This window comes from Lepisma saccharinum, chromosome 22, assembly GCF_977018435.1.
Source record: "Lepisma saccharinum chromosome 22, izLepSacc3.1, whole genome shotgun sequence".
Lineage (NCBI taxonomy): Eukaryota > Metazoa > Arthropoda > Insecta > Zygentoma > Lepismatidae > Lepisma > Lepisma saccharinum.
Genome location: NC_139250.1, coordinates 18,832,626 through 18,858,992, shown reverse-complemented (window position 1 = coordinate 18,858,992; position 26,367 = coordinate 18,832,626). Strand labels below are relative to the sequence as shown.

Genomic DNA, 26,367 nt, shown 5'->3' with positions numbered 1-26,367 from the left:
CTTATAAATATTACTGTCCCATTTTTATGTGAAAAGTGAAAAATTACTTCTCATTGTAATCAGGGCTGAGCCAATTCAACTTTGAATCAACACCGATGCCGATACTCTTACCGATACCCACCCGTATCGATACTTGAAAATTGTAATAATTAAAAGTTGTTCAATATTTTGATTAATACTTGTTTGTAACTATTCCACGCCAATTACATGCATCATTTACCAATATTTTTGCTTTAAAATATTCTAGAAATACATCAGAATATTTCCACAAAATTAAGTTTTTCACACAAAACTATTGTAGAATAAAAAAAAAACTTCGAATTTTGCATAATTTTTCAGGAAAATTATGCTCCGCCAAAGTTTCGAGTGGCATTTTTTTCAAACATCATGAACGGCCAAATGCCAGAAAAGTATTGGTCCATATCAGTAAATAAATTCAACCGATACATCGGAATCAGTATTGGATCAGCCCTAATTGTAATGTTTCTCCTATATGTTTGATACTCTCAGCATTCTAATTATGTTCCTACAATGTTAGTACAGTTTTGTTTCAGCATTATAGATACAGTAAGTTAGGATTGTCATTAATTGCCTTTGAATAGTGAAACTTTTCTGAAATGGACACCATTGGAAACATAAAAATGTCTGCTACTAGAGGCATGCACAATTTAGAAGAAAAAGAAGTTTAGGGTGTTATCAAAACTTGATTTATACAACAAAATGTTTTTATTCAAGTTTGGGGAATAAAATACGCTGTAGTTCAGAGTGGTCACAAAATGGGCATACCCCCCTTTATTTTCAATACTACAATAGTTATGGCTGAATGCTTGATATGGACACATATCTGATGGTTTAAGAGTCTGGAACATCAATATAGGGACTGACATGTTCGTAGCACACACACACAAAAAAAAAACCGCCCCCAAAGGAGCTCGCAGGGGTGAGTGGCACCGACCTGAGTCAACCGGAAACTACCCCTTTCCAGCTTTTAACCTCGCCTAGGGTCTTAACTTTGCCCGGTAGGGCTGATTAAGGCGGCCGGCTTTGGTTGCAGGCGGGAGGTAGCCCTTCTCGGAGAGTCACATCCAGGTTTAGCGCTGGATGTGGCCCCTTTGAGGAGGACTCCATTCATGCAGGCATGCACTAGTAGCTAACTACCAACAGGATGTCGGATATCATGCTTCCTGGTTTATAGTCTTGTGAAAGAAGACTTTTACCAAGTATCGAAATTAGAAAAAAATGTCGAAAAAACTAGAAGAGAAAGAGAAGGGAAGCTCCGAGGATAAAAGCTGGAGAGCCAGCAAAAACCTCCGCTGCGTCTGAATTGCATTCATTTTCGTAGCACAACTAAATTCAGAACCTGAAATCGCCCACCACAGAAAATAAACATGGGTCTCCCACAAGACAGTCAGCCTTTATAAATATTTTACCACTGTGGTCTTCTCTTGCACATATACAAAACATAATCCACATAAAAGAAAAAAAAAACTCACGTAACAGTAACTTACGAATGTCGTCCCTTGTGAACTATGCTTTCAGGTGGAATAATTTCTCACAAATTAATACTTTCTATAAATTAGTTTTGAAAACTTCCAAAATCCCTCAAAATTTCCTTATCCTTCTGTATAACTTGTAAAAAATCATTACAGAATCAAACACTCGTGACCTCCAGTTTTGTGATGGTAAGTGGAACATGCAGTATGCTTGGCAGTTAAGGCAGCTTACTCTGCATACAAAATGCACCAAGTATTCAGTACACATCATACACATGAGTACACTACAAATTCACATTTGCAGAACAGAAGCATCTGCATATGGAAAAGGGCAGCCAGCCTCTACAGTGGATTTGAGCATTTGTATTTTGTGTCTTTCCCATCCCTTGAATTAATTTGACAACGAGCATGAACTGATGGAAATGGAAATGGTCCAACACAATGATACGTCCGTGCCTGACAGTTATTTAAACTTGAGATCTCTATCTTGGTAGCATGTTACACAGACCACAGGGGCTGGTGCATTTGGTTTTTAGCACACACAGCTGTGAAACCTAAGCCCTGTGTATAATGTTTCTATCATGTACATGCTCTTGTCACTGCTTAGCTGGGAATCCTAATGTTAGCTTTCCCCCAACGACTTGCTGTCTTTTCAGCTCAACAAAAGGGCATTGTCCCATAGGGGCAGGGGCTGGCCAGTTGTCACCTATATATAAATACTAGGGATGTACCGAAGCTGATTACTGATGCATGAAAATTGGCAGAAATTGACATATCGGCAAAACTCCGATATTTAAATCGGTACTGATAATACTAGAGTTTTACCTTCTAATAAATTTTATATTTTAATTTTATACGATTTATTGAAAATTATGTTATAGATCTTAATCACTGTGCAATTTTTGTGATAAAATTATTGCAAAAACTCATTCAGAGGATCAACCTACCTCAAAATCAGAAATAGAACAGTACATTGCTGAACCAACTATTCCACGTGACCAGGATCTGATGTTGTATTGGAAATTCAAAAATGAGTATCCAAACCTGAAACAAGTGGTGAGAAACTACTTGGGATACCTGCTGCATTAGTATTCAGTGAATGAGTGTTCAGCGTTGCTGCACAAATTTGCGATAAGAGAAGTGCTTCAAAAACTCGCATTTTTGAAGTTGAATCTGCCAGCAATAAATTTACAATATTAAGAACAAGAATTCATTTTCCATTTCAAAGAACTGCTTGTGTACTAAAATTAAATCTCTGAGAATATATATGTATATATACATAATATGCAATAGATATATAGCAAATTTATTTTAGTCATGTTGAAAATAACATTCCATTTCTGTTGAATAATCTTATGTATCGGAATCTGTATTGATTCCAAAATTACTGGAGAGTACATCGGCATGGGTAAATTTTCAGCTTTGTCACATCACTAAAAAATACCCAGTTCCAACTCGAGGAGGGAGTGAGTGTACCTAAGAGTTTGAGAGGGTTTAATTTTTAGTTTTGCTTTTTAAGTCCACTTTATGCACAGAAAGGGTAATCGGAACACTGGAACTACAGTTTAAAGTGGAATCCAAACCACTATGTACTTCCACCAGGTATCAAACGTGGAACCACTTGATTACAAAGCAACGATGCTACCACTGTGCCATCTGGGGGTCCTCGAAAGGGTTCAGTTGCTGGTTTGATTATGGGCACCACCATGTGTAGGGGACTCCTGTGTGATACTGCGGAAGAGAGGTAATGCTATGCCGAATAGTGGATAATAAACTATTTCGAGCAGGCTTCATCACCAGGAAGATATCAACTTGGGGCAAGCCCCGGCACCTAACGACCTTTTTGGGTGAGTGGGTGAGATGAGTCAAGGGAAATGGAACATAAACCTCTTCCTGCTCCCACAAAAATAGGCAATAGTTAGGCTGGAGAGTCCAATGAACTATACCGCGTCTGTTAGAACCTGTCCCGATCGCTCGACAGTTTCGGTGCCAATGAGAAACGAGGAAAAAATCGTCTGCTGGGCAGCGAGGAGCGAATGGAAGCCAGAAGAGAGGCGCTTACGTAGATGCTGTTGCGACATTGCGTATTTTAATTGGCTGCCTGGCTTTGACTTTCCCCACCACGGAGAAAAGCCAGCGATCAGCTAGCACGGGAACCGGGACAGGTTGTAACAAACGCGGTATAACCGATCTCTAACTACACACTGGTAATGGTCAGGCTGGAAAGTTCCTAGGAACTAACCAATGCTTGTAGCATGACTTAACCTAACAGCCTTTGATGAAAGAGGATGTGTTTGGATTACTGTGGAAAAATTGGTGGAGCAAGTTAATGCTAAGCTCAGGGGTAGATAAAATTAAAAATAATTCCCCGGGCATCACATATTTTATTTTGCAAATAAGGGCTAAGAAAGCCATGAACCCAACTAAGATAAAGCTAACATTTTGAAATGTGACCTCAAAACATTTAATTTATTAAGTAGTACAAGACTTGGATAAAAACTAATTAATTCTGGTGTCCAAGTGGCATTCCTAAAGAAAGCTCTATTGATAACAGCATAAATAACTATGAAATACATTATAAAGTATGGCCAACTCCTACCATGTTGCTCCAGATTTTAAAATTTGGATAGCAACAGTGCAAAAATTTATATTGCCATGTTTATTATTCTGATTCATACACGTGATACGGAAAACACACGAACATGGAAAAACATACACTGTAGTATTTATTTCTAAAGAAGAAAGGTAATGGAAATGCCCAATAATGAACGTGAATTATTAAAAATAAAAGTAAAAAGTTTTTAGAACTTTTTTCAGGTGGAATGGCGACTGGACAGCCTGTATTTTTCTACCCCTGTTTATGCTAAGTAGTGCGCTCATAGCACAACATACATAAAATAGCTTGTATAAATGGAACACGGAGAAAGAGAGAAGCATGTAATGTGTACATGAAATTAGCTCCATGAACTTTCACTAACTGATTTTGATAGGTCATAAGTGCATGTTAGGCAATAAGGAGTGTAATGTGAATTGGCTGACTCTTAGAAACCAATAGATAACAAGCAGACAGCTGATCTGGATTAATTTAAATAAGGCCCAAATCATAAAGGAAGTTACACCACAAAACAAGGACCCTTAGATCAGCAACGAACGACAATGATGCAAGGGGTGAGAAAGTGCTGAGCATGAGGGTGGATGCATTCATGCTACTACGGTCCTTTGCCAAAACAGGGTAGGCATACACAGAAAGGGATTTCAATTTTGATAATTCACATTCCCATCATCATGTGTATAACTGCATTTTTGTGTTGCCAAAATACTGGGTGTCCTATAAGTCTGGAACCATAGGTATTGTTCATATTACCCTTTTTTCTGTTACAGGTAAACCATGGCACTGACTAAGGAGGAGCGAACCCAAGTTATTTTGCTGGTGGGGACATTGCACACATTCTTTAACTATGTTGTACAATAATACGTTCCTAACATGAACTTGTTTTCTCCTTTTCCTATGGTTCTAGACAGGGGTGCCCATCCCCCACGAGGTCAATGGCACATCTCCCCCAAAATCATGTCATGCATCCCCCCCAAATCATATCAAAGGTACCCTCAAAACATATTGTAATCCTCACAAAGTATTTAATTACGACAGCGTGTCTACCGAAAGTAACTTTTTCTTAGCTTCGCCGAACACTGTACTTGATTTGCCCCTCCTCCCTAAGCAGGTGTACCCATCACTCAAGACTGCCCCTAAAATCGTTCATCATACCCCCCAAAATAGTTTGGATATACATGTAATAATTGATGTAAATATATTTGAATGAAATGCCAACTTTATCAATTTAAAAAAAACAACAACTTAAAGCTAGCACTGATTGGTTAAATTTAACATTTCGAGAATTTAACACAACTTAAGATAATAATAGAAAATTCAACCTTGGCAAACCAAATAACATGCTCCAGACGTATGACGGATTCAATTATTGTTTCACAAAACATTACAGAACCATAGGTAGAAATTCTTAAGCTCAGGGAATATACTAAAGTTCCTCTTTCAAATAGCTCATCCTCCTCCATTTTCTTGGGGTAAATATAATTATTTTAACAACTCATAACAATAATTACGTGGATTTTATCTTTAGTGCAAGTTTAACTAGATTTGGATACTGCCTCCCCCAAATGTTTAATTCAGAATCCCTACCCCCCCTAAACCTACATGTTAATGCAGGCCTACTATGTAAGAATTGGATATTTCTCCCCCCCTCGAAAATACCCTTAAACACTTTCTTTTCTTCATCTAATGGATTAAATATTTTGCATTTAAGGTGTAAAATGTTTACATATATTTTGGAAAAATATATAAATGTTGAATTTTATATTATTTGAAGGGAACCCCTCCCCCCCCAAATCTCGATGACACAATCTGCGCCTAATATCCCCCTGTGGGCACCCCTGGTTCTAGACATATGGAACACCCGGTATGTACGTGAATCACTGAAATATGTAGTCCCTCCCAGTGGCCATGCAGCCTAAGGTGTCATGCTTTGTGCTTTGGCTACAGGATGCACACAGGTTCGAGTCTCCTGAAGGTAGCGTAACAACTTCTGAGATTTCGACCTGTGTATGGGACCCATTATAATTTTATTAATTATACCAATACACCATAAAATAAATTTTCGAGGTCTACCATGTCCACCCAACATAGTGAGGAAAATGGGGAGCTACAAAGGAGTAGTGTAATCCGGTCATGGAAACCTACAAGGACTGGGGGTTTATTGTGCTGACCACACGTCACCCTGTAACTGGTTGGATAATTTGCCCACCTTGGCAGGTGGGAGTTAGGCACTTGCCCTCACAGGCTGTTGCACTACAGGTTATTTATATTATCATATCACTGAAATATGTAAAAAAAAATAATCACATTTTATATAAACATATGTACTCTAAATGGAAATGAACAAAGTGGTAAATTTTTTTCAGAATAGTCAAACATAGATGTCCAGCCCTTGCAAACTTTTCGAAACATGAAATTCTATCCACTCTTCAAATTCACGATCCGTCCCTTCGCCGTCAAGTTTCAGATCTAACATTTCTTTTCAAAATCATGAATGGACAACTTTTAACGAACTCTACCCACATCTTAACATCAGGATCTCACGTACCAACAGCAAATGCAACAACTTCTTTTACACAAAAGCCTCAAGGCTATCCCTAGAATAAAGGTCATTTCTCTATAGGCTACAAACAAGGTACAATACACTAAATGATCCTCCAGGCTTCCATCTATCTAAGCACGCTTTCAGAAATGCGTGCATCAAGCAGCTGGAGAAATTAATATTTGTTATACCCTTGTTATTGTTTTATTATTATTATTATTATTTTATTTTATTATTCTTGTTCTCAAATAAATAAATAAATAATACACCTCAAAATATGTAACACGAAACACACATTTAGTTTGCCAGCAGGGGCGGCGCCAGAAATTTTCGACCGGGTGGGCAGAAGCTCCAAAGTGATAGATTAGGTTGGGCAGTATAAATGTAAGACCATGTATGTGTACGTAAGACGTATGTATCTCCCCTCTCTCTTACACTCCCGATTTTCCTCTTACTTCTTTTCCCTTTCCTTGTTTTCCTCTTTATTCTTTTCTAATTATTCTCGCATCTTGTTCCATTTCCTTTCATTTTGTTACTGATGGACACAATTATTTCAAGGAAGTGTTTACACATGCGCAGCCATACATTCTAATCACATTCTTTCATGAATGTTAATACAGTGAAATAAATGTGAATTAGGTTTAAGCTTGTGTTGCAAATAGAAGGCACATACTTGATTTTATGTATTCGGCGGCAATGATAGAAAGTGCGATGGTAGACAATCGTGAAGTTTCTCGTAATTTAAATCATGTTCCTGAGCATAGTATTTTCATCGTATAAGTTTTTGACTGAAAGAGTTTTCTTACTCCTTGGGGGTTACTTTTCTTAGCTTAGAAGGTTTGTACAACTGACAAATCTATCTGAATGTTTGTAGTAGCAGCGATTGGGTGCCAACATTTGAGGGGCAAGGACAATATACGCAGGGGTGCCCATCCCCCCCCCCCAAGGCCAATGGCGCATCCCCACAAAAATCATGTCCCCCCCCAAATCATATCATTTGCGCCCTGAAACTATATCGTAATCCCTAAGCAGTATACCAACACTAAGCACTATATTTTAAGAAGTGATGTTACTCATGAATATGGAGAATATCGCTCATGTCTTGTAATGCAGCTATAGCATAACAATTCACATTCACCTGAGTAAAGCGCCAAATACGCATTGTTGTAACAAACACATTATTGCAAGCGAAGCAATCAAGAACATTTTTACATCCATGTCTTTGCAGGCTTTCAAGAATATTAATTTAACGGGGTGTCAATACTTTCTTAGGATCCCAGGATATTTAGTCTTTTCCAACTTCTGTTTTGGCACTTTCGTGGTCGAAAACGTGTGGATACCATATCGCTAAATACAGTCTCCAAAATGTAATGTTCAAACTCTCTCTTCACTACAGAAATCCCTTGACAATCTAAGATTTAACACTTTATCAAGAGTTTCCTATCTCCCCCTTTAAATTTCTTACCCAATCCTACCACAAAAATGTCCAAGCCACTTTTAGACTTACTGTTGATATTGAAGACTGGATATTGCCTCCTCCAAAAAGTTAATTCTCAGTCTCCACACCAGAATTTCTGCAACATTCTAAGATAATAGTAATACAGAAGAATTGGATACCTTAATGCTCAGTGCCCCTCTAACTAAAATAACCCGCCATAATCTAAGACTTAGAGTTGAATACTGTCCAAGCCAACATATAATTCAGAATTCCCCCCAGAACCCACGTGTCAATTAAGGCCTAACATATAAGAGTTGGATATTTATCCCCCCCCCCCTCGCACCTTCAATAATGACCTTAAACGCTTTCTTTTCTTCATCTAATGGATTAAATATGGTGAATTTAAGGTGTAAAATTTTTACCTGTATTTCGGAAAAATATATAAATGTTCAATTTTAAGTTATTTGAAGAGAAAAAATCCCCCAAAGAATCTCGATGGCGCAGCCTGTACGATAATCCCCCCCGTGGGCACCCCTGAATATACATTTTCTTGGTAGAAAAGGGTTAGCATAAAGAGGCCATAGTGCGGGGGCAAAAAGTGGCAAAATGTGGCTGGGGAACTGCATCCCCCACTTCCCGCTCCTCCTAATCGCCGCCACTGAATGTTTGGATTAAAATGAACATCTTATTAGGAATGATTTAAAACACACACGGAAAACAAATTATTTGTTCATTGTCCATTAAGTATCTCTAGGCTAATGAAAGGCTATTTTGACAAAATATCACTCGTCATAAGTAATAAACAAGTAAGATTGAGAAATCTGTTCAGAATTTAAGAGATTATTAGCTAAGTTGCTCTTCGTTTTCTGAAGAACTGTCATATTACTAATGCGGGAGAAGCAATCCACGTATGGTTACATGAACATATTTTTTGAGGTAACAAAATGATTTAGGACACAAGGAATTCATCGAAGTTGATCATCGTACCAGTCATACTTCATATATATTTTTCATTGCGTTGTATGGCGTGACCATTTCGAACACACTAGAATGTCAACCTCTATCCTGTGCAGCATACCCTGGAAACTTTATTCTTTCAGGGTAACGAGTCCCTGGTGCCTGGAACCACTGTCAAAGTAATAATTTATGAGGATTTGTATTTTGAGTGTCAGCGTGCGTTTGTTTTCGTACCTTCGTTACTTTCATCTAATCACCATTGAACCTTATAATGTCAGCAGAATTAGCAGAAAAATGACTTACAATAAAACAAATCAACCACAACTTACTCTTCCAAAAATGGAGTTTCATTAGTTTATACCTCTTAGAAAGTTGAGGTGGTAATTTCAATCGCACAGCGTTTCATTAGTGGATCAAGGCAGCTAATTCCATTAACAATGACATTGTTTTCCGAAAGTCTCAAATATTTGTCTCAGGCAAGCACTCTCTTAAAATAGACGCATCTTCTGTGGTGATAAAATGCCACGTTTGGTGCGAGTTCTTTCTGTATATTTTTTCCCCCCAATGGCATAACGCTGTCGCATTATAATGAAGAGGTCCTGTTTCGACTCCCCGTCCTCTGGTGGAAGCACAATGCACACGGGTTCGGACTACACATTAAACTGTAGGTTTAGTCCCGATTAGCCTATCTGAGCATGGAAGTGGGCTTAGAAACAAACTAACAAAATCGTCTTCTACTTACTTCGTGACACAACTTTGTTTTCTTTACTTCAGCTGCATCTACAGATTCTGTTTACATTTTCCGCTGATTCATGTGACAAAATTTATGTGTGGAACGAGGATTTCTAAATAGGATAAGCCACTCATTAGCAATTGACTAATTCTGTATCTTTTTCCATATATAACTGATTTATTAAAATTTATTCACTTCGGTATTGTAGTGACTGTTGTGATTCCTTCTTATTAGTAGAACGAATATAAAGTTGATATTTCGTATATCATATTGATATTTGAAGATGACAGGTATATAAAAATTGTAATGAAAAAAAAGGGACACTTCTGGAATTTCAATGCAGAGCTAATTAAAATTATATTATACTCTATAGCAGGCATATCCAACTTCAATCAAGCAGTTATCTACTTTTTATTGTCACAACAGGCAGTGAGCTACTATTAATCGTTAATCTTTGCAAAAATTTGTACCTACTCAGCCATTATACATTATAGAAGTTGAATTCAAATAACGTATATTCGTATAATTACAATAGATAACTGCGATCGACCAACAAACGCCCCGCGATCGACCGGTCAATCACGATCAACACGTTGGACATGCCTGCTCTATAGCATACTTAAACCCGAAGGTTTATGGCTGCAGCAACACAAGCCTTCCATCTGTCCCTATCCTGGGGAAGATCAATGCAATCTTTCCCATCCTTACCGATTTATTTTAGGTCCATCTCAACGTTATCCCTCCATCCTCGTCTTAGCCTTCCTACTGTTCTCTTACCATCAGGTTTCCCAACAAGAATCCTGTAAACTATTCTTTCCTCTGCCATTCGTGTCACATGGCCTGCCCATCTAACTAAGTTTTCTTGATTAAATTATTAATTAAAAAGTCGAAATAATTTATTGTGTTGCAGGTGGAAGTAACGCTAAGATGTATAGATTTGTTTATTTGGAGATGATTTTAACCATAGCCAGGCCGGAATATATATACGTAGTGGAGGCCCGGAGCTGCAGCCCTCAAGTTCACCCTCAATTCTGATTTAATCTTCATCATACCCTGCATAATTTTGAGCCTCCTAAGCCTACTAGCTGCTTTTAAACATGGAAGTATTAATTTGATCACAGTTTTTGTTTCAACAATGACAAAAGTGGCTTTTTATGGGTTGATAATATGTGAACATTTCCAACGTAGATAATATTTACAATTAAAATGTACATGTTATGAACACCAGGTTACACTTGAATATTTAATCATTCATATATCCCCGAGTATATGTACTTATTGAATTTGATTAGGTGGGCAATAGGGTGGGCACAGGAATTTTTGGGTGGGCGCTTGCCCACCCGTGCCCACCCCTGTCGCCGTCCCTGTTTGCCAGCATTTGTCATTTATGCTGGACTAGATACAAAGAAAAAATGTGTAATTCCATAAAAACCTGGGCCCTAGCCAAGAGTAAACTAAAAAGATGAAAAACAACATAAAATAATAATAAAAAGGCAAATAACAAATGTTCAGAAAGCAACACCATATAATGCACAAAACTTGAGCCTTCATCCCACACGATATTAACAGAATTATTAATTGTTTACATGCAAGCTCAAAACTTACCTCCAGGTGTATCGTTGGCAGAAAATGATCTCTCATGCTTCCCTTTCACACTACTACCACTACCACTCTTCCTCTGATAACTAGCCAATGGTGGACTATTTCTAAGAATACTCCTACTAGAATCTACTCTTGACGTTCCTCGTTTACTAGCATTTGAATTCTTTGACAGAGCTGGATCACTTGCACTTAAAGCTTTCTGCAAAGTTCCAGCCTGGGGCGTACCGGTACTGTATCTTCTAGTTGTCGGTGGAAGAGACGATGGTGGTGGTAGACCATCATCGATGAAGGCCATGCACCGTCCATCAACATTACCAACAACGAATCTATGTCGAGGAGCTGCAGGCTTCATAGTTTGCACCATTCATATACTGTGAAAGAAATTGAAAGTATTAGTAGCTGTTCTAAGGACAAAATTAGACTAACCATAACACACATTAAGAATTGACTGTGTTTTGGTTGCGTAAATACGAGGGGACTGAAAAGTTTATGAAATCACCCAGAAGAAATAAAAATTTAAACAATCGTTGTAGCCATTAGAAAGAGCATATATTGTAAACCTCTTATCCTGCATATGATCCTTTTGTCATTTTCTTTTGTTTCAAGTTCAGTAAGAAGAGATGGCGGAGGACCTAAGAAAATTTGAGAAGAATGAGCTTCGCAGTGTCATCAAGTTTTTCGCATTGCAAGACAAATCCCCCATGGATATCCATAAAACTTTGCATGAGACTTTGGGGGAATATGCCCCAGGATATACAACAGTAGCCAAATGGGTGAGGCGTTTTAAGACTGGACATGGTGAGACTGAAGATGAACCCCACTCTGGCAGCCTGCAAGTGCAGTGACCACGGAAAACACTGACAAAGTGCACGACATGATCATGGAGGATAGGTGCATATTCACCAAAACCATTGCTGCGTATCTGGGGCTATCGCGCGAGCGTGTGGGTGTCATAATATCAGAGTATCTGAACATGTGGAAGCTGTGCGAAATGGATTCCAAAATGTCTGAATGCTGACCAGACGAGAACACGGGTGCAGATGTCACGGGAGATTGTGTGCAAGCTTCAACACCCTGATGATTTTTTGTGCTGTATGGTGACTGAAGATGAAACATGGATTCACCATTATGACCCACAGACTAAACAGCATTCCATGGAGTGGCACCACAGTGGGTCTCCTTGACCGAAAAAGTTCCGAAGTTAAAGGTCAGTGGAGAAGGTTCTGGCATCGGTCTTTTATGATTAGGATGGTGTCATCCTCATAAAATATCTTAAACAGGATTAAACCATCAATGCTGCTGTTTATTCGCAATATTTGATTGAATTGAAGGCAGCTTTGAAGGAAAAAACGTCTGGGAAAAATGAGCCAAGGTGTGCAATTTATCCAGGACAATGCGGCCTCGCACAAGACCCATCAAACCATGCAATTGCTGGCGGATCTGGGCTTACCTGTGTACCCCACCCACACTATTCCCCTGATCTGGCCCCGTCTGACTATCACCTCTTTCTATACCTCAAAAAACATTTCGAGGGCACACATCTTCTGTCCGAAGAGGCACTGGTTGAGGAGGTGAAGGGCTGGTTTGCACGGCAGGACAAAATCTTCTATTTGAAAGGGTTACAAATGTTGAAACATCGTTGTGAAAAGTGTATTGAGCTTTGGGGGCAATATGTTGAATAATGTATTAAAATGGTTGTTCCAGCAGTATTTCTTCTGGGTGACTTCATCCACAACTGAATTCTAAAACTCAGCGAACGAAATCCTACCATAAACAAGGTGGAAGTACTGACCACAGGACTGTACATGCATAAGTAGTAGAGTGTTGCAGGGAAAGAATTTCGCTCAAGTGCCAAAGACACTAGATGGTGTACGGAATTTAGAGCTTCTTCATTCGAACAGGCAAAATGAGTGGTATACACTCGAAGCCCAGTAGAACATGTATAACAGTAATTTGCCCATGGTAGTGGAGCCTCAAATATGTATCATGAGGTGACAGATGCAGTGAAATTGAAACTTAAATGAGCATAGTCATCATCTCCATTTTAAATGTAGTTTAGTCTATCTTATCAATACACAGTGATAAATGAAAATGAAATAAATGATTGTGAGCTGAAACTACCAAAGTGGATATTTTACAGAAACTACCAAGGATATTTACATATATGTGTCTACGATTATTGTCACATTAAAATGATATTCAATTGTATATGCTTGAGGGTGGGAAACTTGAACGATTTGTATTACACACACACAACAGAAAACATGCATTTATTTTTAGGGGGAGTGATTTAGTATTTTGTGTGTTTTAAATGGCTGTTCTAGTTCTTTAGGTTAATTGTGACAATAAGATTGAATGATAATTAGATGAAATTGACAAGGAGCAAAGGACTATCCAAGGTCAGGCTGGGACTTGAATACGAAACCTTCAGTGATGATTTTGTGAGACAAGTACTACAGTTGCAAGAGAGGCTGACTTTTAAATTTTTTATTCCATTTTTTCATTCTGAGAAATGGAAATTTTGGTTAATCGTTGCTTGTAGTTATTGATTTGTTTTGCCTTATATGTGTGTGACTACCCAATGGTATGTGATAAATAATGCTGTTGTCTTGTAATCAAGAGGTACCAGGTATAATCCCCCATGGAGCTGCATTGCATTGTGGTTAGCCTCCTGGAGGGGGCTTGGCCCCCTTGTAGCTTTATGTAGCAATGTCACGGCACAAGCTTAAGTTGACATTTTAACCGCTTTCATGCTGCCTACCGTCAAAGACCAGTTCAGGGATGACCATTGTGACTTTCAGCACGATCGAGCACCCATCCATACTGCAGGGTTTGTGGGGGAGTGGTTTGACAACATCATCATCCCACTAATGGACTGGCGTGCGCAGAGTTCTTATTTGAATCCCATAGAACATCTCCAGGATGCCTCGTCTCATTTCGGCGCTCCACGAGGAATGGGCTGCCATTGCCCAGGAAACCTTTAGACACCTGGTTGAAAGTATGAATGCGAGAGTTTTGACTGCCAGTGTTCCAGATGAAGGGTGGCTAAACTTGTACTTCATTTCCAGGTGGGTATCCGGATACCTCTTATCACATAGAGTATGATACATTTGAAAGACAAAAAAACATTTTTTTTCTTTCTCTTGAATAGATTTTCAATGGAGATTCGTGAATTTGAGCCAAGAACATTTTCAATTGTTGAAAAAAAAAATTAGAAATAGTTTAAGAAAGAACAGTACCTTTGAGGGTTTATGTTGTGGATTAAAAGATGTAGCACAATATTCTAATTTGTTTTGCTTTATGTGCAAGTTTGTATGTGAAATTCAATTACGTAATTATATAATTACAGAGGTTGTTTCCGATCTATGGTGACGATTTCAAACTGCTCCTACCTTAAGAGAAACCATGTAACCACCATCGAGAGTGCTCTTTGGTGGCCCTGCATCTTGGCAATTGCCCGACAGTGAAGTTTCCACTATAGGAGACTGGCACGAAGTATAGTCATGCCCAGCCTCAACCACTCCTCCTGACAGGCTTTCCGTAGCCCTTCAATGGTACGGGGTCTTCTCTGAGACAAGGCTAGTTTCAGTAGGCCGAAGGTGCAAAAGTCCATCGGTGAGGCATCAGGTGACTTCACTGGAATGTCTGTGAAAGGAATGACTCGAATTCCAGTTTCTTCTGCCATATGTTGGAGGAAGAGGCGGGTGAGTGAGATGTGTTACTTGACACCTTGTCTTGATGCACCCACACACGATTCTGATCCCTCTCGTAGAGATGGGGAATGTCATGGTGATAAACTGGTGTCAGGACGTTAGCCTGATAATAATCGGAATTAACCTTCGTATTTTTGACAACACAATGTATGGTCAGCTTGCCATTGTACGAGTATCCAGCAATGATCATGAAACCTGTGCCAAAACTTTCCTTACATTCAGTGAACCATCTTTGAAAGTCCCTCGAACCTGTCAATCGATAAAAAAATTGCACGTGGCTTGTGACAGTCATCAAGATAAACATATGCCTCGTCCAATGTAACAAGGAACTTCCATTTTTCACCTGACAGGTGCTGCTCATAAAGCTTTCGACAGTTGGTGCTATGTTCCTGGATGTGTTTTGGCAAGAGCTTATGAACACGCCCCTTGCTTCACTTTTCCAAACCCAAATCGTGGTCAATGATGGTGTGCACTCTTCAGTGATGTTTGTAGCTGGTTTGCGATACTTCTCTGTGTGGCTGGATTCTCCCTGGTGACCAGTGCCCTGACATCCCGAATTGTAGCTGGTGTGCGGCTAGTGGCAGGCCGGGAGTTGGTCTGTTTCTGCCCCACAGTAATCATCCCACGCCTCATCTTACCTGCCCCTTTCGACACCTGTGATATGCCATTTCTGGACAGACTGAATCCATGCTCCTTGCACAGTTTTATAATGGCACTATAACTGTAGTTTTAGTTTATGTCGGAAAGTGCAGTTATGTAACCCTCCCAATATGCACTGATTTTCGGCGGCATTCTTCCCGATACGCAATGACCGCACCTGTCACGCACAGTCAACGGTCTAACGTGCCCACACAACTGGCAGCTTCGTTCTCTTCACGCTTGGTGGTGCTGCAAAAGGTGTGCAATTTCGTCACCATAGATCGGAAACAGCCTCTGTATTTATTAGAGTTTATTTTTTAAAAAAATTGCAAAACTACCCTAGTTACGTGAATAAATACATGCTATTTCATTCAAAAAAGTTCGCTATTTTTGCAACTCTACTGCTGTCTTAAATATGAATTAAATGTTGAAAGTTGGGCATGAGTTTACAATACCGGACCACTTTCCAATTTTTATGAAATTTCACATACTCACTAATTGAAACCTCCTAATCACGAATCTGCATCTAATAATTGGCAGTCAAGAATGGAAATTGTAAAATAATGTGTAGAAATTGTAGAATAACCTTGTTAAATACCACGATGATTCTCCATACAATGCATTTGACAACCATGTTTCTTTCGCAATTCGCTACGATCTACCTTGTTGCACAACAGTTTTCCTATCTTGCGTTCCGACGTCAGACGAGGTTAGCATAAATACAACGAATAATTATTATTTACGCTAAGAGAACTAAACACAAAAAAATTGAAAAGCTTTCTGCCTTGACGTCAGAACACAAGGTTGCTCAAGTGTTGTGCAATACGTGAGACCCAATTCGTTATGCTGTCTCCAGTGTTGCCACACTGTTGCATTTTCAGTTTCATTGTGTTCAGTATGGAAGAATGGCGGGGCATACGCACAACAGTCTTCCTACGTTGTGTTCGAGGAATGTCTACGAGGTTAGGTTAGGTTCCATTAGTATAAATACAATGAAAAATTATTATTTAGGGATGTGAACTTGTTTGATTATGTAAGTTTGGCAATGGTGTATTGCAAGCTGATTTCTTCATGTTGGGAAAATGGCATCTTCAGTGGAGCTGCTGCTCTTACGGTTGGGTTACATTACATTAGGAAAACATAGTTTATTTCGTTTTTCTCTAGAGTTCCATACTTGACTGCCAATGATTACATGCAGATTCGTGATTAGGTCGTCTCAATTAGTGAGTAGGCGAAATTTTATTGAAATTGGAGAGTGGTCCGATATTGTAAACTCGCTCCGAAAGTTGTATTTTAAATTTAGAGAAATGAGCGTCATTTTACAATTGAGTGGGAGAGACATCAAGATGTGGAACATGGAAAATGCTGTCAACCCCCCCCCCCCCCAAATCATTTTTTCCCCCTGATCACTTCCAACTGTATCAAGCACTTAATTGACAAGGAAGAATTACAGGAAGATGGCTGTTGTCCCTGACTAAACTTAGTCTAATAATATACAATCAAATTAAATTAATGTCATCCACATACAAGCATTTTAAAACTTTTTCATGCAAGCATAATAATGAAGATAACGGTACGGTAAAAATTTACTATCCTTCGGACACCTCTAATTTTTTCGTTTCGTAAATTTTTGACATTCGTACTTACGTATCTGCTTCGCGTAAAAATCCATAAGGTGTATCAAAGTTGTTTTGATGAAATTAATTACAATTTTTAACATTACCAGTACGTCTTTCTGATAGGCCTTTTCGCTTGCCTGAGACGAACTAACCTAACCACGCGCCAATGGTCCGTAGGGGCTAGCGCCAATGGTTCGCAATTATTTCCAATTTCTAGATCCTGATACTAACACGACACCAAATTTTAACTATGTTTCCTAACCTAACAGAACTAACCTATCCACGCGCCAATGGTTCGTGGGGCTAGCTATTCTCCGTCTGAGAATTAATTTTCAACGAACAACATGAATTTCAGATATGAAACATTCCCACATCACATAAAACACCTTCCCGATGTTTGACAATGCTACAGGAACTTATTACGGTAAGTAGTTTCTTCTGTAAAAATAAATAAATGAGTCCGAAGGATAGTAAACAAGTACCAACGGTACTTCAAACAATTCCTTTGAATTTCTACGATTAATCACCTTGAAAAATCTCTAAACATTTCATACAATTATCATCATTCTGAGGTCCATTCTAAGAGAAGCACCAGACACCGGCATCAAACACCATCCTGAACCTGAAACTACCTCAATTTGTTTTTGGAGAGTTCATATACTTTCATTTGTGTCACAGAATTGTGTAGGTTACCAAGGAAAAACAGTTTAAACTCAAAATTTTTGTGATTATCCAGTGTCAGTTTCTTCTGGACTGTTGATTTTTGTCAATATATTATTTCTATTTGTTTTTTCGTTTTAACAGATTAGACCCTCATGAAAATGTTTGGTTATATCGAATTATATAAATTCTAAATAAGCCACAAAAATTACAGAGATGTTAAATTAGTCTGAAAGCAAACTCATATTTCACAAACCATGGCTATAAAATGTGTATATGTTTACCATATTGAAAAACTAATCCAATTCTGTTCTAATGCCTCGATGGTACCGGTAATATCGGGGTGAGCGAATTAATTTTTAAAATGAGGCCACGAATTCACGTTGGCCATATACTCTTAAAAAAATATTGGAGCTTCTTCCTTGTACATGCAAAATACTTCCAGATGTTTACAGAAAGCAGCAATTGACATGTTAGCCTCTTTCTTCGTTTTTAAAGTAAATTCTAAGATTCCGACCAATGTTTACAAAACTATTTGGCTTCACTAAATTAGCATTAAAAATTTATGCAAAAAATTACTTACCTCTCTTCATGGTATTTTCTACGTACAGGTCTTTAGGTTGGGAACAACTTTTTATAATTCGGAAGATTAGAAAACATTGTAGCACCGTATTAAATGGTAATAAAAACGTATTTGAAAAGCATGATATGTTTACATAATTTCGCAGCAGACATCTTTTAATTCTGTTTTGGCTTCTGCTGAAACTAGCACTGTTGCTAACACATATACAACATTTAGTGGAATATGCAGATCTATATTCCACTAAATATTCCATGGTTTCCTTTCCTTTCTACTTCCAAAAAAGAAAAAGGGAATGTCATGCCTTGGGAAAAAACAAGGAGAAGAGTAAATGTACTCATTGGACATCGGATCAGAGCGACAAGCTTTTTTTGGGGAGAGGATTGCAACTATTTTAGAATTTACAAAGGCTGAGTCCTCCGAAAGGTACACTACATACCACAAAGAGTAGACTTGCTAACTGTTAAGGCACACTCGTCTTGTGCATGTTGCTTCATATTGCTTTCTGTTAAAATTATAATACATTTTCCGAACTAGTGCAGTTTGAAGCAATCATGCAAGCGACTTGTCTGCAAGCAGCAGACGATTCTCAGTTCTAGGGGTGTGCGGGACAGAATTTTTTGGATCGGTACGGCATCGGGACGGGAAGTTTTCTAAATCCCGACATTCGGAACGGGAAAAAATTCACTATTTCCCGACAAAAGTCGGGAAATTTTCGGGACGGGAAATGTTCGAAATTTCCCGAAGCTCTGAAAATCTCGAATTCTACACATCATTTTCACTTTAAGTGATTGTATTTGCATTTCAGAAATTTACAATGCAGAAAAAGTCGAGAATTAACGACTTTTTAAAATGACCATTCGGTATTTTCTGACTGCTCGGGATTCCGAAGTCGGGATCGGGACGGGGATTTTTTCCCCCAATCCCGGTCCCAACTTTTCGGGATCCCGCAAACCACTACTCAGTTCTCACCGAACATACCACCCTCCTGACCTGTGCGTTTGGTGAATCTCGTTCTTGCACGAAACGAACGGAACGCGACTTTTGGGACAGCATAATGAACCTCACGAAACGCTCGGAAGCACTTATGGGACGGCCAGTTACTAGTGTTGCCCACGGGACGAGACGGGACAGGCTTTTAAAAATTCGAGACGAGACGAGATTGGCCATGTGTCATGAGACAAACGAATATTTTCGAGACGAGACAGCATTTCCAAAGTCTTGATGGAAGTGACGTCACCTAGTGCAGTTCCAAAGCGTCAAGTAAACGAGCAATGAAGACCACAGCGCGGGGCACGCATCGTTGGTGGCTTGATCATGTGACTCGTGCACTCGTTGTTAATTTGTTTGAAATCGGGGTATGGGGGAAGGACCAGCAAGTTGTTAGTTGAAGTTCTTCTAATGTGTGGAAATGTATGAATAAGATAATTTTAAAATGATATGTGATTTCTATCGTGAGAAACAAGTGTTTACAACGCGGGGAAAACAACGTGTCTTCAGTTTTATCTAACTGTTCGTATTTGGCGCTGCAGTCAAAGTGCAACTCGAAAGACTTTCACTTCCAGACCACGACTTCAACCATTCTCGGAGCATGTTCGCTTCAAGTACTGTCTTTCACCTTTCGGACATGACCAAAGGCTCACTCGCTCGGTACGTTCACTGAAGAATTGTAGTTATAGACTTTGCTGAGATCGATATATCGCAATGTATCAAAAATCAGGACTTGTGGTGCACGTCCACGGTGAAATGGAAGAATTTCAGGGTTCGAGGACGCACGGAAGGGGAGGCTTATCAGGTCGCACGTCTCCCAAAGATGTGAGAGAAAATATAATTTTGAGGGTACAATTTGGTGAAATACATATTGTAAATTAACAACAGAAATACTTATCACGCAAGATAAAGTACTCTACATAAAAAATAAATGGCTTGATAAAAAGGAAGAATAAACAATACAGCACAACATGAAGTGAGTAAAAGCTCAAAGATGAAACAAATAGTTAATAATGAGCCAAAGCTATGCCACTATAAACATATTATACCTTAGTCGGTTAAAATCAGAATGTATTTACCTGTAATTCTAATTATATTACAATGATTTGGCGGATAAAAGGCAAAAATCTAGGATTAGTAATAACAGGTAAATATATCTCTAAAGGAAATATAGCGCTTTGGTCCCAAGTCCGATGTGCTTATTGCCTTTTCCCAATGCATTACACCAGTGGCGGCGATTGGGTTAAACTAGGGGGGCAAGGTGCAAAAGTGGGGGAGAAAGGACAGTTTACTTTTCCTTGGTACATAAGGTTTAGCATAGTGCGGGGGGCAAAAGTGGCAAAAAGTGAGTGGCAACTGTCCCCCCTCGTCCCCATAATTGTCGCCGCCACTGCATTACACCATCGTAGGCCCATTCCTTTTGTTGGAAGTAGAAACCATTAATGGAATATTTAGTGGAATATATCTGTATATTCCACTAAATGTCGTACATGCGTTGGCAACAGTGCTAGTTTCAGCAGGTGAAATTACGTTCACATAAAAATGGCGAGGAAACTATGTAATGTACAAATGACAAGTGTAATCACACTATTTACTGATTGTACATGTGTAAATATGAAACAAATTAACATTGTAACATAATTGATAAAAAATTTAAACGATAGAAACTGTAATCGTGATTTGAACAAGTCAGCAATGTTATTCAAAAACATATTCTTTCAGCAACGAGTCCTTCGTTGTCCACAGTGAATTGCTTTGAGTTACTGAAAAATGTGATCACAGTGTGTGACGTGTGGTAATGTCTAACTCTGTTTTTCCACATTCACCGCAAGTGAAGGTAGATTCCTTGGAAATACTTTTTTATTTCACTGTTCCCTTCAGAAATGAGTTTATCATTGCATATTTCGAAGCAAACCACAATGCTCTACAGGGACCTGCGATGCTTATTAGTGACAGGTAAGAAAGCTTACATACAATGTAGTTGCTTTATTTCAAACCTAATTTAAGTGCTGATTGGAAAAGGATAAGATTTTATCTATCATAATGGGGGCACCCATTTTTAGGTGAGTTTGCATTTTTTAGTCTGTTTTTTCCCGAGTTCTTCACTGCTTTTTACTTGAAAATTTTGATTTTACGGAGAGCGGGCTGTAGCCCCATCAGCTACCTCTCCGTACGCCAGCGTCTAAGGGGACTGGAACCATCACTAGAATTAGGCAACAAAATTTCAAAATTAAGCAATTACCTGCAGGGATTAGGAAACAAGTCACCGCATGACGTTATGATCTAAAAAAAGGAGAGAAAAAAATATTTGGGCAACATGATACATCGCCTTGTAATCAAGAGACCCCGGGTTCGATGCCCGGTGGAGGCACAAGGGGTTCGGATCCCACTTTAAACTGTAGGTCCAGTCCCAATTAGCCTTACTGTGCATAAAGTGGACTTAAAACACCAAATCAATCCAATTTAAACTGTAAGTCCAGTCCCGATTAGTCTTCCTGTGCATAAAGTGGACTTAAAACAAAAAATCAAACTAAAACAACATGCAGTCTGCATGGTGCTTCTATCTATTAGAAATTTATGGAAATAACATCTGACATATTTGGATACGGCAGCAACACACCATCTTAGCCGGAAAAAAAATCGCCAAAATTGTGACTTGTCATGTTGTTGCACCAAGCCCTTCAATTATTCTAGCCTCGTATTTAACAGTCGTACCATGAAGAGAAAGACCGCAGCCAACACTCCAACTACAGTGGACAGTCATTTGTTTGCTTGTGCCCGAGTGTCTTCCATCCCTTGCTTCATTGTAAATAAAATCAACGTTACATATTAAGCCTCTGCTGTCAATGTGTACAGTTTTAAACTTCATTATAATACTAACACTTGTCACTGAATGAAGATGGTCCCATCTGTTAAAACGCCGCACATTAATTTTATTTATTTATTTATTTATTTATTTTTCGTGGACTCTTGGTGAAAGTGTATAGAACAAGTCAAATAAAGAATTTGTTACTGCTTTGTTTCGTTAAGTTTTGTGAAATTTACAGTACACAAATAGTTGAATATGCAATGAGCATAGTATGTATGTAGATAAAACTACAGCTAGAAATATTTTTGACTTCAGGTTCAGTCAAAAAGTTTGTGAATTTTACAGCACACAATGAATAGGTGAATATATATTGAACATTTTTGTAGGTTAATACTCATATATTCAGTAGGGTTAGCCACATAATTATTAATCCCTACCATTCAATTATCATTACGTATTAGATACCCGTGTTTTAAAATATTTCTTTAGTATTTAGAACAATGTGCAAACCTTGCCAATATATTACTCGCAAAGTTTTACCTATCACGTATGCATCTAAACTTCAGGTAGGGTGTTCTGTATATTCTGAGACACTGTACAGGTTGTAAGGTAGGTTTTGATTGCCTGTGTTTGTTTATTTTGAGAGGTAATAGATTTAATATCATTTGGCAGCTTGTTGTAAAAAGTCATTCCAGTATTTACGCGTGATATGTTTGACATCTTAAGTCTAACTATCTTCCTGGAAATAATTTTTGTTACTTCTTGGCTTGAGGTCGTGAATTTGATTCCCTTTTTTGTTTGTTTTAGGTATTTTAAACATATGCAATTAAGTTCACGATTTGATTCTCATGAAATATTTACGGTATGCGCCAAAATATACAGTACTGAAACTCGCGCATCTCGAACACGTGGTTGCGTTTGTCAACGGGGCATAGCTCCAGCTGCACGTGTTCGCAGTAGTGAAAAGGAAGTTGTGTTGTGCAGTTGTTGTTGGAAGTGGGTCTCTCGACGGAGGAAAAAGTATTCATAGTTGATTGAGCATTATTTCCGCTCATACGGAAGCGGTCGTGAAGGTGGACCGAGTTTGAAAAAGGTGACTGGTCTATATGCAACCCAAATGACAATCGTCCACTCCACATGCCCTAACCTAACCTAACCTAAGGTTTCCTGACAGTTATGCAACCTAAAAGGCACGATTGTTATTTGGGTTGCATATAGACCAGTCACTATATTGTAACATGTCTTATACCTTTGTTTATCTTTTCATTTCAGTACTGTATATTTTGGCGCATACATACTGTATTTGCATTTTGGCAACGCAGGGGCAAGATTACATGGCAAGCAGCTGATTGTATCACCCACTTACTTGCGGTTGAAAACTTGACGACAGCACCTGAGGGGTGTTCTCCTTTTTGGTAGAACAGTATTCTGAATCGCGAGCGAAATGTGTGCCATTGAAACATTATCTTCCTTCAGTGAGCTGGAATCGATCTGAAGTTCACAAGAATAAAAGTGACATTTCCTTCCACACTCGAAAGCAGTTTGGAAGTCATTTACAAGGAACGTCCCGGGAAGTGTTAGTTTTCGCGTGACAATTTTGCGTGACCTTTGCGGGTGAATGATTGATTATCCTCTTCAGGTGATTTAATACCGAGTCGGAATTTAATGACATTTTTCTCTACGTAATTAGAACTGTGGCTCTTGGCGACTAGACACGGACGGCACGACTAAAAGAGCGGGGGACATAATTTCTCCTACAAATCACGAAATTATATGATAAGTTTTTGAAAGTTCCAATAAAAGCAGCGAATCGTCAGGAAAAGCATTAGAATATTCGGAGATTCTTGATGAATGATAAGAAAATTATAAAGGAATAGAACACGTATTCTGCAATGTTTTCCCAGATTGAGAATGTATTTTGAAATGTAGAGCGTTGGAAAGAACATTTAGAAGGTAGCTTGAAGGAGGTAGCTCACAGAACGAAGCGACACACGACGACATATGTCGCTTTGGAACGAAGCAATTGGACCAACATTGCACACTGACTGCACAATCTTGCATTCGATTGGTGGAATCCTCCAGCGACACATAGCTTCGGTGTGAAATCTCCTTCAGAGACTGTGGCGACACGATGCACCCTTAGGGGAGATTTCATACCGATGCGACACGCAGCATGTGTCCCTTGAGGATTTCATTAATCGAACACAGGCTTATGCTGCCTGTCATGCCGCTACGGTGTGAAATGTTGCTGTTGATTAGTTCTTTCCAAAGCCACATATGTCGTGTGTCGGTTCGGTCTGAAAGCTACCATAGAGAAAACGATTCAGTTCGGGCGACATGTGCAGATTGTTGTGTCACTTTGGTACGAAACGTTGCACTTATTTCTAAAGGTTTGTTTTCAAGCGACACATGACGCTTGTCGCTCCGGTCTGAAAGCTGTCTTAGGACGGAACGTGAGTGACCAATACGTGACTATAGGTCTTCTCTACTCTTATGCCGGCCGGTCCTCATGCTGGGAAGTGGGGAGCGGGGATTACGCAGCAGACCAACCAGACAACAGCGGTGGCGCCGAGAGTTATGACGCGGCGGGAGAAAGTACTACGTGCACCTCGTTCTACAGGCTGCTCTGTTTCTTGTCGTGCTGGATTGGTCGTTTCCCCGCCCCCCCACTTCCCTTGCCAGCATGAGGATTGGCCGCCGTAAGAGTAGACAAGATCTAGAATGAAGATAGAACAGCAATTGAAGCCGACACACAAGTCCAATGGAATGCGATCCCCCCATCCCCACCCGTCCCCCTTACCTCCTTTCCCCCACCGTAGCAGGCAGCCGCAGTGAGAGAAACAAGCTGCATGCTAAGCATTTATCGATCTCCACCTAGCATGACCGCAAAACTCCTGTTAATTTTAAGAAACCTTTCCCCTTTTGACTCAAGAAAACTGGTACTCTTCCAAGCACGGCATTCAAAACAAGGGCCATCCATTAAACTCGGAAACGGCGTTTGAGACATCGAGAAGTCACGAAAATGCTCTGGGCCGGAGTAGCACGATGTCAGAATCTAAATAATTCAATTCCATACTGGTCAATGCAGAGGCTAGCACGGGTTAGATGTTAAGTTAATTTATATATTAAGTTTGTGGGTAATCCATCGTTTAACTATCAAAACTTTATTGGATTTTAATAAATAACCTATCGCGTCCTTATTGTTATTATTAGGCCAGAAAAATGATGCTGTGTTCCAGTGACGCAGCGTACCATTCTCGAAACAGTTAGAAATATCCTTGTCCACAGTAAGAATCATCATTATATCTCTGTAACAGTGACGACGCCACGATTAATCATCTAGGGGCGCTGTGCTAACCACTCCACCACCGAGGCCGACTCCAAGGTTTGAAGATGGGGATAAGGGTACTGCATGTCTAGCTCAGCTTCTGCCAATATAAATAACGCACAGGAGAAATTTCAGAATCATTTAAACCAGAGCAAGATCCCTCACCTGCACTGTACGCTACGACGCCAGGGGTCCCGGGTTCGAATCCCGGCCTGGGCATGAGTGTTCTTTGTGAGTGCCCTTTCATCAATTTCGTCACTCATCCTCATCTTCGCGATTAGCCAGAAGTAGCAGAAAAGCGAAGGAAAACAAACCGAATCCATCAATCAAGAACCACACCCATACTAGGCGATAAAATTTGGGAGAAAGAGAATGAGGCGGAAAGTGCTGATAGATAGGAAAGAGAGAAAGAGAATGAGGCGGAAAGTGCTGACAGATAGGAAAGAGAGAAAGAGAATGGGGCGGAAAGTGCTGATAGATAGGAAAGAGAGAAAGAGAATAAGGCGGAAAGTGCTGACAGATAGGAAAGAGAGAAAGAGAATGAGGCGGAAAGTGCTGACAGATAGGAAATAGAGAAAGAGAATGGGGCGGAAAGTGCTGACAGATAGGAAAGAGAGAAAGAGAATGAGGCGGAAAGTGCTGACAGATAGGAA

At 39.4% G+C, this 26,367-nt stretch overlaps 1 protein-coding gene across 3 annotated transcripts in view; it reads right to left on the bottom strand.

Moving 5' to 3' along the window:
• Positions 1-18,748, bottom strand: part of LOC146005038 (uncharacterized) — a 104,028-nt gene extending 85,280 nt beyond the window's left edge. For 2 of the 3 annotated variants that reach the window (XR_014443983.1, XM_083144179.1), the window contains exons 1-2: positions 18,591-18,748; positions 11,380-11,747 (exon numbers count right to left, since the gene is read on the bottom strand). Coding sequence is in view for 2 of the 3 variants with exons in the window: in XM_083144179.1 (XP_083000305.1) it covers positions 11,380-11,740 (361 nt within the window). In the remaining variant the exon portion in view is untranslated. The remainder of the gene's footprint in view (positions 1-11,379; positions 11,748-18,590) is intronic. The other variant, XM_083144181.1, reaches the window with a different exon arrangement.
• Between the last annotated feature and the right edge of the window lie 7,619 nt (positions 18,749-26,367).